Source organism: Peromyscus leucopus, chromosome 7 (genome assembly GCF_004664715.2).
Source record: "Peromyscus leucopus breed LL Stock chromosome 7, UCI_PerLeu_2.1, whole genome shotgun sequence".
Lineage (NCBI taxonomy): Eukaryota > Metazoa > Chordata > Mammalia > Rodentia > Cricetidae > Peromyscus > Peromyscus leucopus.
Genome location: NC_051069.1, coordinates 36546668 through 36560727, shown reverse-complemented (window position 1 = coordinate 36560727; position 14060 = coordinate 36546668). Strand labels below are relative to the sequence as shown.

General features: G+C 41.5%; 1 protein-coding gene across 1 annotated transcript; it reads left to right on the top strand.

The window, feature by feature from the left end:
- The first annotated feature begins 5325 nt into the window (after positions 1-5325).
- Positions 5326-11271, top strand: Acrv1 (acrosomal vesicle protein 1). The gene is made up of 4 exons (XM_028858444.2): positions 5326-5463; positions 6459-6959; positions 8760-8879; positions 10836-11271. The coding sequence occupies exons 1-4, from the start codon at positions 5415-5417 to the stop codon at positions 10958-10960; spliced, it is 795 nt and encodes a 264-aa protein (XP_028714277.1). The 5' UTR covers positions 5326-5414; the 3' UTR covers positions 10961-11271.
- Positions 11272-14060: the final 2789 nt, after the last annotated feature.

The window sequence follows — 14060 nt, the reverse complement described above, 5'->3', positions numbered from 1 at the left end:
CTCGAAAAAACAAAAAAAAAAAAAAAACAAAAACCATCCTTTCCCATGGTTCCCCACGTTCCAAGGAGACATTCAGTGACACTCCTTTCTCCTTTTGTCAATCACTTTTTTCAGTTGCAAAACTGACAATGTTTATGGGGACCAAACACGTGGAGAATTTCAAAGGAAGGAGACCAGAGACTTTAGAAGACAGTATAAAGTTGACTAAACATGTAGAAGGACACAGGGTCCTTTTGGCAATGGTCCAATGTTTTCCTTAGCAAGGGCTCTAAGTCATTGCCCCACTCTCATCTCTTGAGGCTACCTCACTCTGGTCTCTAATACATTCTTAATATATATATATGTTCTGTATGATTTATCTGAATCCACTTGTCGGAGACCACAGGGGTGGCAAGGGTGAAATCTCAGTAACATTTAGGAGCACACAGGACTTAACTAAAAAAGAAAAATAAGAAAATACTTTAGGCTCTGAAGTCAGCTCTGATTTTGCATATAGTTTCACAGCTATCCCTCATTCACTTTGCAATTCTGGACAGGATAACTAATCTCTCTTATTCTTTATTTACTAAAGGGGAATAAAATACTAAAATGAAGATAAGTAATCAGTCAATCATTTAGAACATCATCCTGTAGAAACTGATGAATGAACAGGGCTTGAACATCAAGGCCTCCTTATGCTCCAGGAAGATGTTACTCATCCCTAAGATCTCTTCTGAAACCAAAGCTTGTGAGGGATGGGTGTGTGGCCTCGGGCACATGAAGATCACACACACACACACACACACACACACACACACACACACACACCGCAGTAATCTTCTGGTCATTTGGCCCAGGTGCTGTGTCCCGGACATCTTAATTCTGGCTTCACAGCCAGTAGGCAGAAAGTCTAGTCAAGCCTGATGAGCTGCAGAGCTGAGATAACTGGGCATTATCTGAAGTGGCTAAGTTTGTGATCAGCTTTTACACCGCAATAGAAAACCTTGACTCCCGTGGATGCGATGCCTGAGGCCATGCTGCCACCTGTTGACTTCGAAGAACAAGAATTTCACACTCTTGCTTTTAGACATTCAGGCTTGACAGTAACTTCCTATCCTCAGGCTAGCTAGATGAGAAAACAAACCCTACCCTTTAAAAGCAAGCAAGTTGTATCTCTCTTAAAACACAAACCCATTTGTTTTGAGACTTTGTTTTTCTAAAAAGATCACTATTCTCTTTTCCAATTAAATTGATTAAAGAAACTTGGTTTAAAATTTTCCCAAACATTTTCTAAAGCTATTCCCTGCCTACTTTCCTATGTTGCTTTTGAGAAGTGTAATGCTGTTCCACTAATACATGTATATCCAGTCTGTTCTTCCCTTCCTAAGGTTGATATTGCACTGATGTCTGTAACCCCAGCACTAGAGAAGCTGAGGCGAAAGAAAAGTGAGTTTGAGGCCATCTTGAGCTATATAATGAGACAGTATCTCAAAAATACTGAAAAAAAAAGCACACCAAAAATAAATTATAGCTAACGCAGGGTAAATCAGTATCTATCCATCTCTACAGATACTTATCACATGCCAGTCTGTGTGAATAATTGTGAGCATACATTTATCTGTTTCTCCTTCAAGACCATTGCAAGCTTTGGTCTTTCACTTACCAGTCAGATCAACCAGTGAGAAGCAGTATCAGATTCACTTTCAAACACAAAGGACTCCAGTGTCCTCTGTGTGCAAAATATTCTTTTTAATTAATTAATTTTATATATAGTGTTTTGCCTGCATGTGTCCCTGCAGGCCAGAAGAGGGCACCAGATCTCATTACAGGTGGTTATGAGCCACCATGTGGTTGCTGGGAATTGAACTCAGGACATCTGGAAGAGCAGCCAGTGCTCTTAACCACTGAGCCATCTCTCCAGCCCCAAAATATTCTTGTTTTGTTTTATTTTTTGAGACAGGTTTTCTGTGTAACATGGTGTTTCTTACAACATTCTGAGGCTTCTAGCACATTTCCAACCAATAGCTGATCAATTTCATCATTACCTTGTGCCAGAGGGCCTGGGAGACTGTTTGGGATGTGTTACATGCAAGTGATGATTTCTATTTCTCATTACTTGTTGTAGCTGAATAAATAACAAAGTTAATTCTGAATCACCTGGATTAAGTTCAGCAGTTTCAATATGTAAAACAACTCTTTCTGCATATTAAGAGTCAGTAACTATATTAAGAGGTTCTGGAAAATCTAATAATACCATGAGAATAGCATATAACTGACTTTTAAACAGAATCATAAGGGCTTTGAGCCACTTTACTTTCCTGACTTATAACCTGCCTTTCCTGATTTGTTTGCATCAGTATAGAATGTAGGGGCTCCAGAAATTGGTGTTCCCCAGACAAAATTACAGGTATTAGAAAAGCTGGTATAGGAGCAGCTAAATGCTCAACATAATGAAGAATTGACCAGTCCTTGGAATTTTCCTATATATTGTCATTAAAAAGAAATCTGGATGCCGGGCGGTGATGGCGCACGCCTTTAATCCCAACACTTGGGAGGCAGAGGCAGGTGGATCTCTGTGAGTTCGAGGCCAGCCTGGTTTCCAAAGTGAGTTCCAGGAAAGGCACAAAGCTACACAGAGAAACCCTGTCTCGAAAAACCAAAAAAAAAAAAAAAAAAAAGAAATCTGGATAATAGAGAATAGTAACAGATCTAAGAGTTATTAATACGGTATCCAGCCAATGGGATCTTTACAGCCTGGATCCAATTAGTTCTCTTTATAAACTGAAGTCTTTTGCTTTTGGGATATTTGTTGCTAATCTCTCCAAAAAAAAAAAAAAATTACTGCAAGCTCTTTGCCAAGGTTCATTTCCTATCCTGGAACTCTTTGTAGACCAAGCTGGCATCGATCTCACAGAGATCTTGCTGTCTCTGCCTACCAAGTGCTGGGATCAAAGGTGTGCACTGGCAAAACACTCATACATAAATACATTTTAGTTTTGTAAACACTTTCAGAAGCAGCAATAAATAAATAAATAACTGTCCCGATGAGAAAAGCTATTGTTACCAAGGGGAAAGGAGAAAGATGGGAACGTGCACCTGAATGGTGTTGGTGGAAAAGAGGGGAGCTACAATCTGTCATCATTACAAGGACGCAAATGGCTGATCTTTTATTTTTCACCCATTAGGGACATTAGAAACTAGAACATCTGCTGTGGGATGTCTTCCTCTATGCTGTACGTATGTTTTATTGCCATTGGTTAATAAAGCTATTTTGGCTTATAGCAAGGCAGGATATGGCCAGGCGGAAAATCCAAGCAGAGATAAAGGAAGAAGAGGGCAGAGTCAGGGAAGCACCAGCAAGATGCCCAAGAAGCAAGATATGAAAGTACCAGTAAGCCACTGGCCGCAGGGCAATACACAAATAGAAATGGGTTAATTTAAGATGTAAGAACTAGCTAATAATAAGCCTGAGCCATAAGCCAAACAGTTTGTAATTAATATTACACCTCTGAATGCTTATTTTTTAAGCTGCTGAGGGACAAAGCAGGACAAAGAAAGGGCTCTAGCTACACTTATCAGTATGAAATGGGGCTGGTGAGAGGAGGAGTCAGGACCTAGAACACCTCTGGATGTCTAAGCTGAAACTTCAAAGTGAATTCTTCATCACGATGTGTCTTCCCTTATACACAGTACACCTAGACACTCAGAGGTTTGGTTCTAAAGCACCAGGCTGCTAGGCACACAGAAAAACTGTCCAAGGTGGAGGCTAGGGAAAACCAATCTGAAGGACACTGGCATTGATGCTAGGAAGTCGACCTTAAGAGTCATGAGGAAAGGGCAAGGTAAGGGATGTCCTAGAGATTCTGATAACTACTGAAGAGCAGTGCTGGCAATTTTAAACTGGCGGATACAGTACTAACAGCACCTTCCACTAATTTCTAGTTTCTCTTAACAAAAGTAGCCTATTCCCCCATGAAGTAATGGAGCTACTGATACCTTCTTTCTCACCTTTCTCTAAAGGAGTCCAGTCTGAAGCTCAAAAATCTTAATTTAGACTTCCAACTCAAGCAAGGTAGGGCATGTTAAGCCTAAATGACAGTTCAGCTCAACTCTCCATAGCTCATTACTTCCATAAAGTTAAAACAAAGACAAATGATGAGATAGAACAGGCTTCCTTGGTTTACCTTAGAAATGGTTTGACCCCAGAATGACCAATTTCTTCAGATGATCCGGGTATAAACTAGCCTATGTAGGAGTTCTCTGGAGCTTCTCCTCTATGAAGCAGAGGATGATCCAGAAAAGCTAAGTCATTCATTCTTCACTCAGAAAATGTACTATTATGTAACAAGCATGCAGCCAGGTACTAGGACTACAATGTTGAAGGAGACAGACAGATCCCTACTTTCAGAGGGCTTAAAGTCCAGTGGGGGAAAGAAAATTATAACAGAAATAGACACACCTACTTTTAGGTCCAGCATTCAGTGGTACCTGGAACAAAGCGGCTCAAAAAAGTGGGACAGGGAAGGGAAGCATGAGAGAGTGAACAGAGGATCTCTGCCACCCTGAGTTGTAATTTTACAGCAAATAGATGTCTTACCACATCCCTTCAGCTTGACCAGTTCCTGGATAAAGTCACAGTACCACTCTCAATGATCCCTTGATCATTACACTCTTCTGTATAAATGTTACCATTTGAGTTGGCAACGTAATGCCTATAAAACATGCCTTTACAAGTACATATAAAAAGACTATTCTCAGAAGTATATGGTATTACACAACACTTAAAAAGGAGAGTTGGGGCATGTAGATTTTAGAAGCTAGAAATCATTATTATCCCTAAATTGAAGTAGGAAGGGAGAAAACATGTTACTATGGCCTAGTCAAAGTTGGGATCACAGAAGAAAGGATACTCAAGTCCTCTAAGGTGTAAAGACTCAGCCTGTGGCAACTTCTGCCCTCCAATCTTATGACTAACCTCAGTCTGAAGTCAAACCCACCGGTACTCAGCTAATCTCAGCAGAGATCAGTCTTCCAGAATACAGACCAGAGCCATGAAATGCTTACTTAGCCAAACAGAAACTGAACAGGCCACTACAGTCCACTGTTGACAACCCTCTAAAAGCGCTACCTTTTACACTTTACTAAGAGACCACGTGTATTCTGGTAATACTTTTTGTTTGTTTTTAAAGCTATCCCTAACACTATCCTCCACACAGAAAAGACTCATCACCTTCACCAGTGGCATCACCATGGGTTACAGGCCAGCCTGCCTGAACAGGACATAAGACTAACAACCCATTGTGAGGACACATGAGTTGTTGTTTCTCAAGTTCTAGAATTCTCAAAGGTTCTGATTCAACACTGTGAGTGTCTGTTCAGTTTCTTCTCAGCTCTTGAGTGTGCCACACTAGAGCTCTCTCTTTTCCTAAATCAAAATGAAGAAATTAATCTTCCTGAGTCTTTATCTACTTGTATCTGCCAGAGGTAAGTGTTCTCTTTAAACACAAACCCTGGGTGGATACCAGAGGGGGTCTTCTTTTGAGGTACTTCTGACCCCTTCAAGAAAGACCAGTCTTAGTTCTCCAGACCAACCTGCCTTGGAATCAAGAGTTAACCGAGTAAGAGCAGTTCTGAGCACCCCTATACCAACTGCTCTCTCTTGGTTACCGATGTACAGGCGAAAGAGCGCACTGGCCTAATGTGCTTCTTCAACATTTGTGACTGGGGAGGTCACACTTTACCAATACAACTCAAATCCCATTTGGTAATTTTTGTAGATTAATTTTGTGCTATCCTCTTCTAAAGTTGGCCCTACTCAAAGATTAAAGTTCTCTACTGTTGAGTGAAACACTGAGTCCTAGCACCAGCCCCACAAACGGACCTACCCTCAATTGAGGATGAACTCACTCAGCATTGAACGCTACTGGTGTAACTCCAGCCCTTGAGAAGCAGAATCGAGAGAAGCTCTGCAGTTTGAAGGCAGCCAGGATCTCACCCAGACACTGTTGTGGGGGGAAAGGACTATTTGCCTTCTCTCTCCCTCCCTATTTCTAGTCTTCGTGCCTTAAACACACACACACACACACACACACACACACACACACACACACACACACACACGAGGAAATGGAGGAAGAAGGGTTGGTGGCTGACTTCTGATGACATGAGAGAGGGTTCTTTGATTTCTGACTCTGGTTTGTTAGGTAGGGACATTCATTTCCCTTCATATGCTTTTGTGCTTAGGTGAGCGGATCCCACATGTACTTCCTGTGTCTTTAGGTCTCAGAAGTGATCTCCAAACTTTTATTGAAACACTTTTGTCTTTCCTGGTCTGCTGGAGTAGTTAGATGGCTTCCCCCAACATCTAAACTATCTCTGTGTCTCACGTAGACCTGCCGGGAAACCTAGCTGTCGCACTTGTCTGGCTCCACAGGATCCCGTTCTTTCATCTTCACCATTCTATTTCTTCTCCATCCTAGGAGCACCACCAGGTCAGCCTGATGAGCTTCTGAACTCTGTAGACCACCAAGCTTCTGTTCAGCAACTCTCGAGTGAGTACTTCTCACTTGCAAACCCTTCGGATGTCGAGGCTTTGTATGAAACACCTTCAGGTGAGAAAGGTCTGACTGATCATAGTTCAAGTGAACATGAATCAAATGAGCATGCTGCAAGCGAACACGTTTCAGGTGAGCATACTTCAGAAGAACACTCTTCAGAACACAGCACAAGTGAGCATATCACAGGAGAGCACATTACGGGAGAGCACACTTCGGGTGAGCACACTTCAGTAGAGCACACTTCAAGCGATCACACTTCAGTCGAACCTGCAGACCAGTCAAGTGAACAGACTTCAGAAGTGGCTTCAGCTGACCAAGTTTCAGGTGAAAAGGCTGAGGAATCGGGCGAACAGACTTCTGAGGTAACTTCAAGTGACAAAAATGAACAAATTATAAGTACGCCATTTCCAAGCACATCTGCAGGTAAGCCACAATGGAAGGGTATTAGTCTTTGACTAGAGGTTGAGGCCAACCTGGGCTACAGAGTTCAATGAAAGTCTAGGCAACCGAGCAACACCCTGTCCCCATAGGGAAGAGAGAGATGGACCGAGGAAGGGGAGGAAAGAGAAAGAGGGATGAGAGGTGGAACACATTAGGAACTCAATTTTAGAGAAGCAATGTAAAAGAATCATTAATATGTCACAAATGGCTCTGTCGAAGAGTCTGCTTCTTCACAATATCAGGAAGCATTTTCCAGGTTCCATGTGGCCCTAAATTTAACACAATTTGGAGAACCCTCTTTTAAGAAAAATATCACCAGCCGGGCGGTGGTGGCGCACGCCTTTAATCCCAGCACTCGGGAGGCAGAGGCAGGCGGATCTCTGTGAGTTCGAGGCCAGCCTGGACTACCATGTGAGATCCAGGAAAGGCGCAAAGCTACACAAGAGAAACCCTGTCTCGGAAAACCAAAAAAAAAAAGAAAAATATCACCAATATAAAATGCTACTAGACTCTCCAACTCCACTATACCTAAGAATTTATGAAGGAAGGATCAGCAAGATGGTCGGGTGGCATCTATGGTCAAGCTTGACAACCTGAATTGAAGAGCCAAGGCCCACATTGTGGAAGAAGGGAACTGACTCCCAGTTGTCCTCTGACCTCCATATATGCCCCATTCACAGTAGAAAAATAAGAAAAATCTAAAGTTTGATGTCTCAAATTACTATCCGACACAAGTATTTCATTTCACCCAATCAACGTTAATTATTCTAAATTTTTAGATGAGTAACGTAAGGTGATTATCCTGATGTCAGTCACATTTCTAGAAAGCAGTAAATTAAACTTAGGTCTGCTTAAAGCTCCTGCTTTGTCTTTGCTCTTCTTCTTTATGCTTTTTGCTAGGGGCTTAGCAAAGAGATAGCATAAGGATGCAGAAGCAATAAGTTGTCACTGATCTTCAAGATAAATCTGAAAACAGAAACTGTGCCTGATGTGGTTCTTGTCTTATTTCAGTACTTGGGAAGCTGAGGCAGGAGGATTGGTATGACTTTGAGGTCAGACTGGGCTAAATAATCAATCTCTCTCTCACACACACACACGGAAGGAAGGAAGGAAGAAGGAAGAAAGGAAGGAAGGAGGGAGGGAAGGAGGGAGGGAGGGAAGGAAGGAAGGAAGGAAGGAAGGAAGGAAGGAAGGAAGGAAGGAAGGAAGGAAGAGGGAGGGGAGAAGGGAAGGAGGGAGGGAGAGGAAAATGCACTCTTTACAGGGCCGGCAACATTCTAGCATTCTAATATTGCTGACTTATTAGTTAAATTGGCCCCAAGTGTGTCTATCTTGGGGCGTGAGAGAGTATGACAGAGACTCAGTTACTTAACAGTTTTCTCTTGTTAAGTAAAACATGACAGAAGGGCATTTACTCATAAATTCAAAAAGCCAATGAGGTACAGACTAGAATAAAAGTCACCCATAAATTTAGTATTCATCAGTAATAGAGGTTACAAAGTAGTAAAAGTACTTCAGATTCAGAAGAGAACACGGGAGTCCACACTTGTAATCCCATCCCTGGGCAATTAAGCAAGACCTTGTCTCCGATAACCAAGAGGAGAGGAAGGAGTTAAGAGGGGGAGGAGAGGGAGCATCTGCCTAAGGCCCTGGAGGTTCCATCCCAGTACTGCCTAAAGAACTAAGAACTGTGCTAACTTTTGCATCCCTCACTCCCCGTATGTGTGACTCAACTAAGTCGTCTGTCGGGAAATTTCATCAGGCTTTTCTTTCAAATTTCAGGCATAGCAATAAATTGCCACGCATGTGCTTATATGAATGATGATGGAAAATGTCTTCGTGGTGAGGGAGTATGCACCACTCAGAATTCCCAGCAATGCATGCTAAAGAAGATCTTTGAAGGTAGGAGCAACTACCTGGGGTAAACTTGCCAGAGAGCGCATTCGAGCATCTTTTAAATTAAAATGGTAGCACACTGGGGAAAGTGGGGGGAGGGATCAATGAACTTGGAGATTCAGAAGTTCATTCCTTCAAGGACTGAGCAGAATTCTAGGTACTAACAGGCCTAAGGCTCTTAAGGGAGGAAAAAGAAAAAAGAAAAGAAATTGAAAAGAGGCTTTCTTCAGAATAAAGAAACCTTTAAGTTGTTCTTATATAATGTTCTTATATAATGACTCTACTCAGAACTGTCTAGTTTGTTGATGACTGTATCTTCCTAGGACACAGCACAATATATAACAAATGGTAGGCATTTAGTAGACACTGAATCAACTATCCAACAATGGTCTACAGACCTATGTGCAGAGGGTAACAAAACTGAGTGCATATTCTCACACCTCTCAACCCTTACAACACTTAGTATCCATCTCCAAAACAAGGCATTTTGGCTACTTCCATTCCATGAACCATACTGCCTGGCTCTGGTTTGCCAACTCCTTGATAGAAATATCCTCCCTCTATTTCTATAATCATACATTTAACCATCACTGAATAAACATCAACCACTCATACCACGAGCCTTTCAGAAAGACGCATCAAATACAAAGTGTAGACTGTGGTCTAACATAATATTAGAGAAAAGTGGTGAGGTGATGCGTGTCTCTTCTCAGTATTTGGGAGGCTAAGGTCAGGGTATTAAGCTCAGCACCCCAGCCTGGACAACAGCAAAGCCATGTCTCAGAAAAGAAGGAGAGCAAAGCACACAGAGTGCTGGAAGGGAAAGAGAAGCAGGCAAAAGGAGAGGGTCTTCAGAAAGAACACGGAAAATCCACTAGTACCCAGTCTGGGCTACACAGGAGAATCACCCGAGCAGCTTTTTAAAATCCTAATGCTCCGAACCTGCAAGATGGCTCAGTGAGTAAAGGCGCTTGCCCACCAAGCCTAATGACCTGCGTTGTACCACAGCAACCGCCAGGGCAGGACCAACTCTTACAAGCTGTCCTCTGACCTTCCTACACACATGACCACACGCATACACACAAAAAATAATGTTAAAAACACTAAATAAACTAAAACTTCTCATGTTCATCTTGTAGCAATGAAATACCAGAAATGAAGAGAACTACTGATTCAGTCATTCTGCAGAGACATGCCAAAAACAAACACCAAAGCCAAATCAGGAATATAAGATATAGACAGGAAACACAGCAAAGTTCTTTGGGTGTGGCAATGTTGATTGGTCAAAGCAAAATCATCCAAGACTCTCAAAGGCAGGGTAAGATTAATCAGGAAAGCAAATAGGTACAGGGAGGATGGTAGAGTTCCATCTGAGACAGGTAAATTTTAGTTGGATTATCTGCATGGAGATGATCATGTAAGTAGAAAGGGGATTTGACTTGGGCCAGTAGAGATAAGTGGACTCTGAGAAATCGAAGACAGAAAATTAGGGGAAGCCTTAACAGACAAGTGTCAAGAAAGGGGTAAACAATATCAAGTTCATGCAGAAATGGTAGGGGGAGGCATGGAAAATGGCTATGGAATTGGTTAATAGAATTTTTCTCGTGCATCTTTGAGAGAAAAGTTTAAATTCTTAGTACCTGGGGTTCAGATGTGAAGAGAAGGAAGTTAAAGCGGCTAGCCAGCTAGCTAGAGGTTTGTAGGGAAGGCTAATGGCGGGAGAGTAGCATGGTCAAGAGAAAATAATGAGCTTGGTGACTTTACCATGAGAGGGAGAGAATGAAGAAATAAAAAAGAGGAACGGGCAGCTGGGAAAAAGAGCAGACAAAAGGAAGGGGACAGGAAAATATACACGCAGAAGTCCTGGTCATCTCTGCATGGGAATACTGGGAACCATGGATAAAGGATAAGGGTGAGAGAAAGAGCTTTCTGTCAATGCCAGTCCGATTTTTCCCCTTCCAGGTGGAAAACTCCAGTTCATGGTTCAAGGGTGTGAGAACATGTGTCCATCTATGAATCTCTTCTCTCATGGAACAAGAATGCAAATTATGTGCTGTCGGAACGAACCTCTCTGCAACAAGACCTAGAAGCCTATGCCCCCACTTCTTGCTCTGACTCAGGCAGCTTCACCACTCTACATGGCTCAATTTATAGTCATGTTCAACTAATTACATCTGTCTCCGCCTGATCAGACAAGAAGCTGGACCCTTATCTTTATTAAAAACCCCATTGCCTATGTCCTCTGCCTTCCTTGCTCCTCTCCTTCCCCAGATTTTCTTTTTTTGCAATGAATTCCTATTGTTAAAGAACACAGGCTACAGTCAGATTATTTTTCATCAGTCTAGTTGCAGACTTGTTTCTTTCCATGACCAAATAAAGTGAATGTTTTGCACAATCATTTATGAAAGCTGAAGAGGTCTCCTGGGTTAGGTACAACAGGGAATATAAAGTACATATTAATCTTTCATGGATCATAAGCAATAATGCAGGTCTGTCCCCCATACCCTTCTACTTGTAGTACACACAACTCAGTGCTTTTGTTTTTGAGCTTTTCAGTCTTCAATGGTTCACTATTAACACAATGGAAACAAAATACTCCTTTTGATTTAAGCAATCCGTAATACTTAAATCATGTTCAGAGGATCATCTACTCAGTCACAGAGGAAGGAGCAGGTGGAATACTGAGCAGTCCTTCACCTCAAGGTGTTTTCACATGTTTGGTTGCTTCTTATTCTCAGGAAAGAACCAGAGGGTACAGTGAGGAAAGACAGCATCGTCCTTACTCTACAAACAAGGAAATGTGACACACATGATTGTTTATTTAGACTCCACATCATTACAAACTGACGAAGGTAACAGAACTAGGGGACTCACAGCTGGATTCCAAAACCAAATACACATGACTTTAAAGTTGCATCTTCACAGTAAATATCATCCAGCCAGTCCTCTCTTCCCATACACATCCATCTCCTTTTATCTACTACTTCTACATGATTGAAGGCTCAAGATCAGCTGCTGGTCTTGATGTACATTGCAAAGCAACAGACTTTACTTTCAACAAAATAATTTACACTTTTTAAATACTAAAGCTTTTTGTGTCATGACTAACTTTTATTTATTTATTTGATATCTTACTCTGTAGTCCAGGCTAGTTTATAATTTACTGTGTAGCTCCAGGCTGGTCTCAAATCTGTAGCAATTCTCCTGGCTCAGCCTCCCATGTTCTGGGATCATAAGCATAAGCTACCATGCATAAGAACTCCTGTACATCATAAAACAGTGTCAGTTATAGAACATGTAAACACACACACCTACACACACCAACACACAGACACACACACCCATACAAACAGCCCTTCTCAAAATCCATCTGAACAACAGGTTCCACTGACAACAAATCTAGGCTGAAAGAAATTCTGAACATATAAATCTTATCTTTAGATCAAATGGAATTAAAAAATTAGGGCCTGAAACTAAAGTCTAGAATTCTCAATTTGCCATATGGTTTACAAGGAGGAGCAAGAAGAAAAGCAAACCCTGTTAACAGGGTTGATACAACTAGCTCCTCTGAGGGGAGGGAATAAAGATCTACTAGCTATAGGCACTGGGAAAATAAAAATTCAAGTATGTTATTAAAAGCTAAGAGAGTTCTGGCTTTCACCTATGGGGACCTAACCTATCACAATTACACATTACATATTCAATCAAAAACAAAAAGTGAAAAAAGCTTCCAAAATTCTCCTGAAATAGAGAAGTCACTACAAACAAAAGCAGCCCTGACTGAGATGTGTGGGCTTCTACACAGTTAACTTTCAACCCACACCTTACAGGATGACAAAAGCCCGCAGTCAGTGGTCAGAGGCTTCAGGGAATACTGCTTAGGCCTGGCCAAGCAGCTGTAATTGATAGAATGCCTGGCGAAAAGAGCCACAGGAGAGAAACGCAGTTGAGGATCTACTCTGACCAAATTCTTGGCTGATCTCAATTCCAAGAAGCCCAGTAACAGTAGTATCTGAAAGCTGAAAGAGCAGAAATCTGCTGTGCAGTTCAAGCCTCCATGCTGATGTTCCACTAAAGCAAAGACCAGCACTATTCATGGCGTCCAGAATTATCTACTACTACATAACTTATTAGGCATAGGAAAGGCAATGAACTATATAACCAGTAGCCAAGGGAGAACAAGGCAGTGAATCAAGACAAGTTCATGAGCCTAAAGAAGAAGAAGAAAAAAAAAAAGACAAACAAAATAAACAGCTGAGTACACTAACTGGAAAAAACATCACTAGATGATTATAACAAGGTATTGGGGCCCAGAAAAGACATCACTCAATGTGAAGATAAAGCAGTATCCAATTGGAAGAAAGGAATAAAGCTGCAACAAGTAATAAATTGTTACTGAACACTTTAGCATTTAAATAACATAATTTACCCATACTGGATGAAGAATAAACTTACAGATCCATAGCAAGATAAACAGAAAACTGAAGGCATACAATAGCCAAAATACTTAAACAGGAAGAGAATAAAATACCAATGTTGGCATTACTGGCTTCTGCTCCACTCTCTAAGCAACAAGCTATACTAAGAGCAATCTCCCAGTTGTCAAAACCTATTCTCCAACTGTGGGAACAGACCTTATTTGCAACCTTCTAGCCCTTTGGGAGATGACTGACAGACAAGTCTATTTCTCCTAATCTAAGCATTTACTCAGGAAAAAACAAAACTGCTGGGATCTCAAGTTGGGAAAAACTAGGGCAACAATGAATAAAGCTCCAGAGGGACTAAAGACAGGCACCGACCTGGACATGAGGTTATGGCCAGAGAAATACAACAGAATATGTAAACTCCAGCTTGGCATGATAGAAACACTTCTAACCCCAATACTTGAGAGATGAAGGCAAGCCGATGAGGAGTTCTAGGCCAATCTAGGCTAAGGAGAAACTATTTCTGAGACTGGTAAAGCATCTGCCCCTCAAGCAGGCATAGTACCATACATCTGTAATCCCAGCTCTTGAGAGGTGGAGACAGGAAGAAGGGGAATTCAAAGCCATCCATTCATACAGAGCAAATTAAAGGTCAGCCTAGATTACATGAAACCCTGCTTCAAAAGAACAAAGAAAACAAAACATGGATCTACTGTAGTGTACGTACAGCATTTAAAGATAACATTTTTGACATTAATAAGAT

Coding starts and splice junctions, on each gene's coding strand:
- Acrv1 (XM_028858444.2), top strand. CDS start 5,415: ATGAAGAAATTAATCTTCCTGAGTCTTTATCTACTTGTATCTGCCAGA. Junction 5,464..6,458: donor TCTACTTGTATCTGCCAGAG/GTAAGTGTTCTC, acceptor TCTCCATCCTAG/GAGCACCACCAGGTCAGCCT. Junction 8,880..10,835: donor GCTAAAGAAGATCTTTGAAG/GTAGGAGCAACT, acceptor TTCCCCTTCCAG/GTGGAAAACTCCAGTTCATG.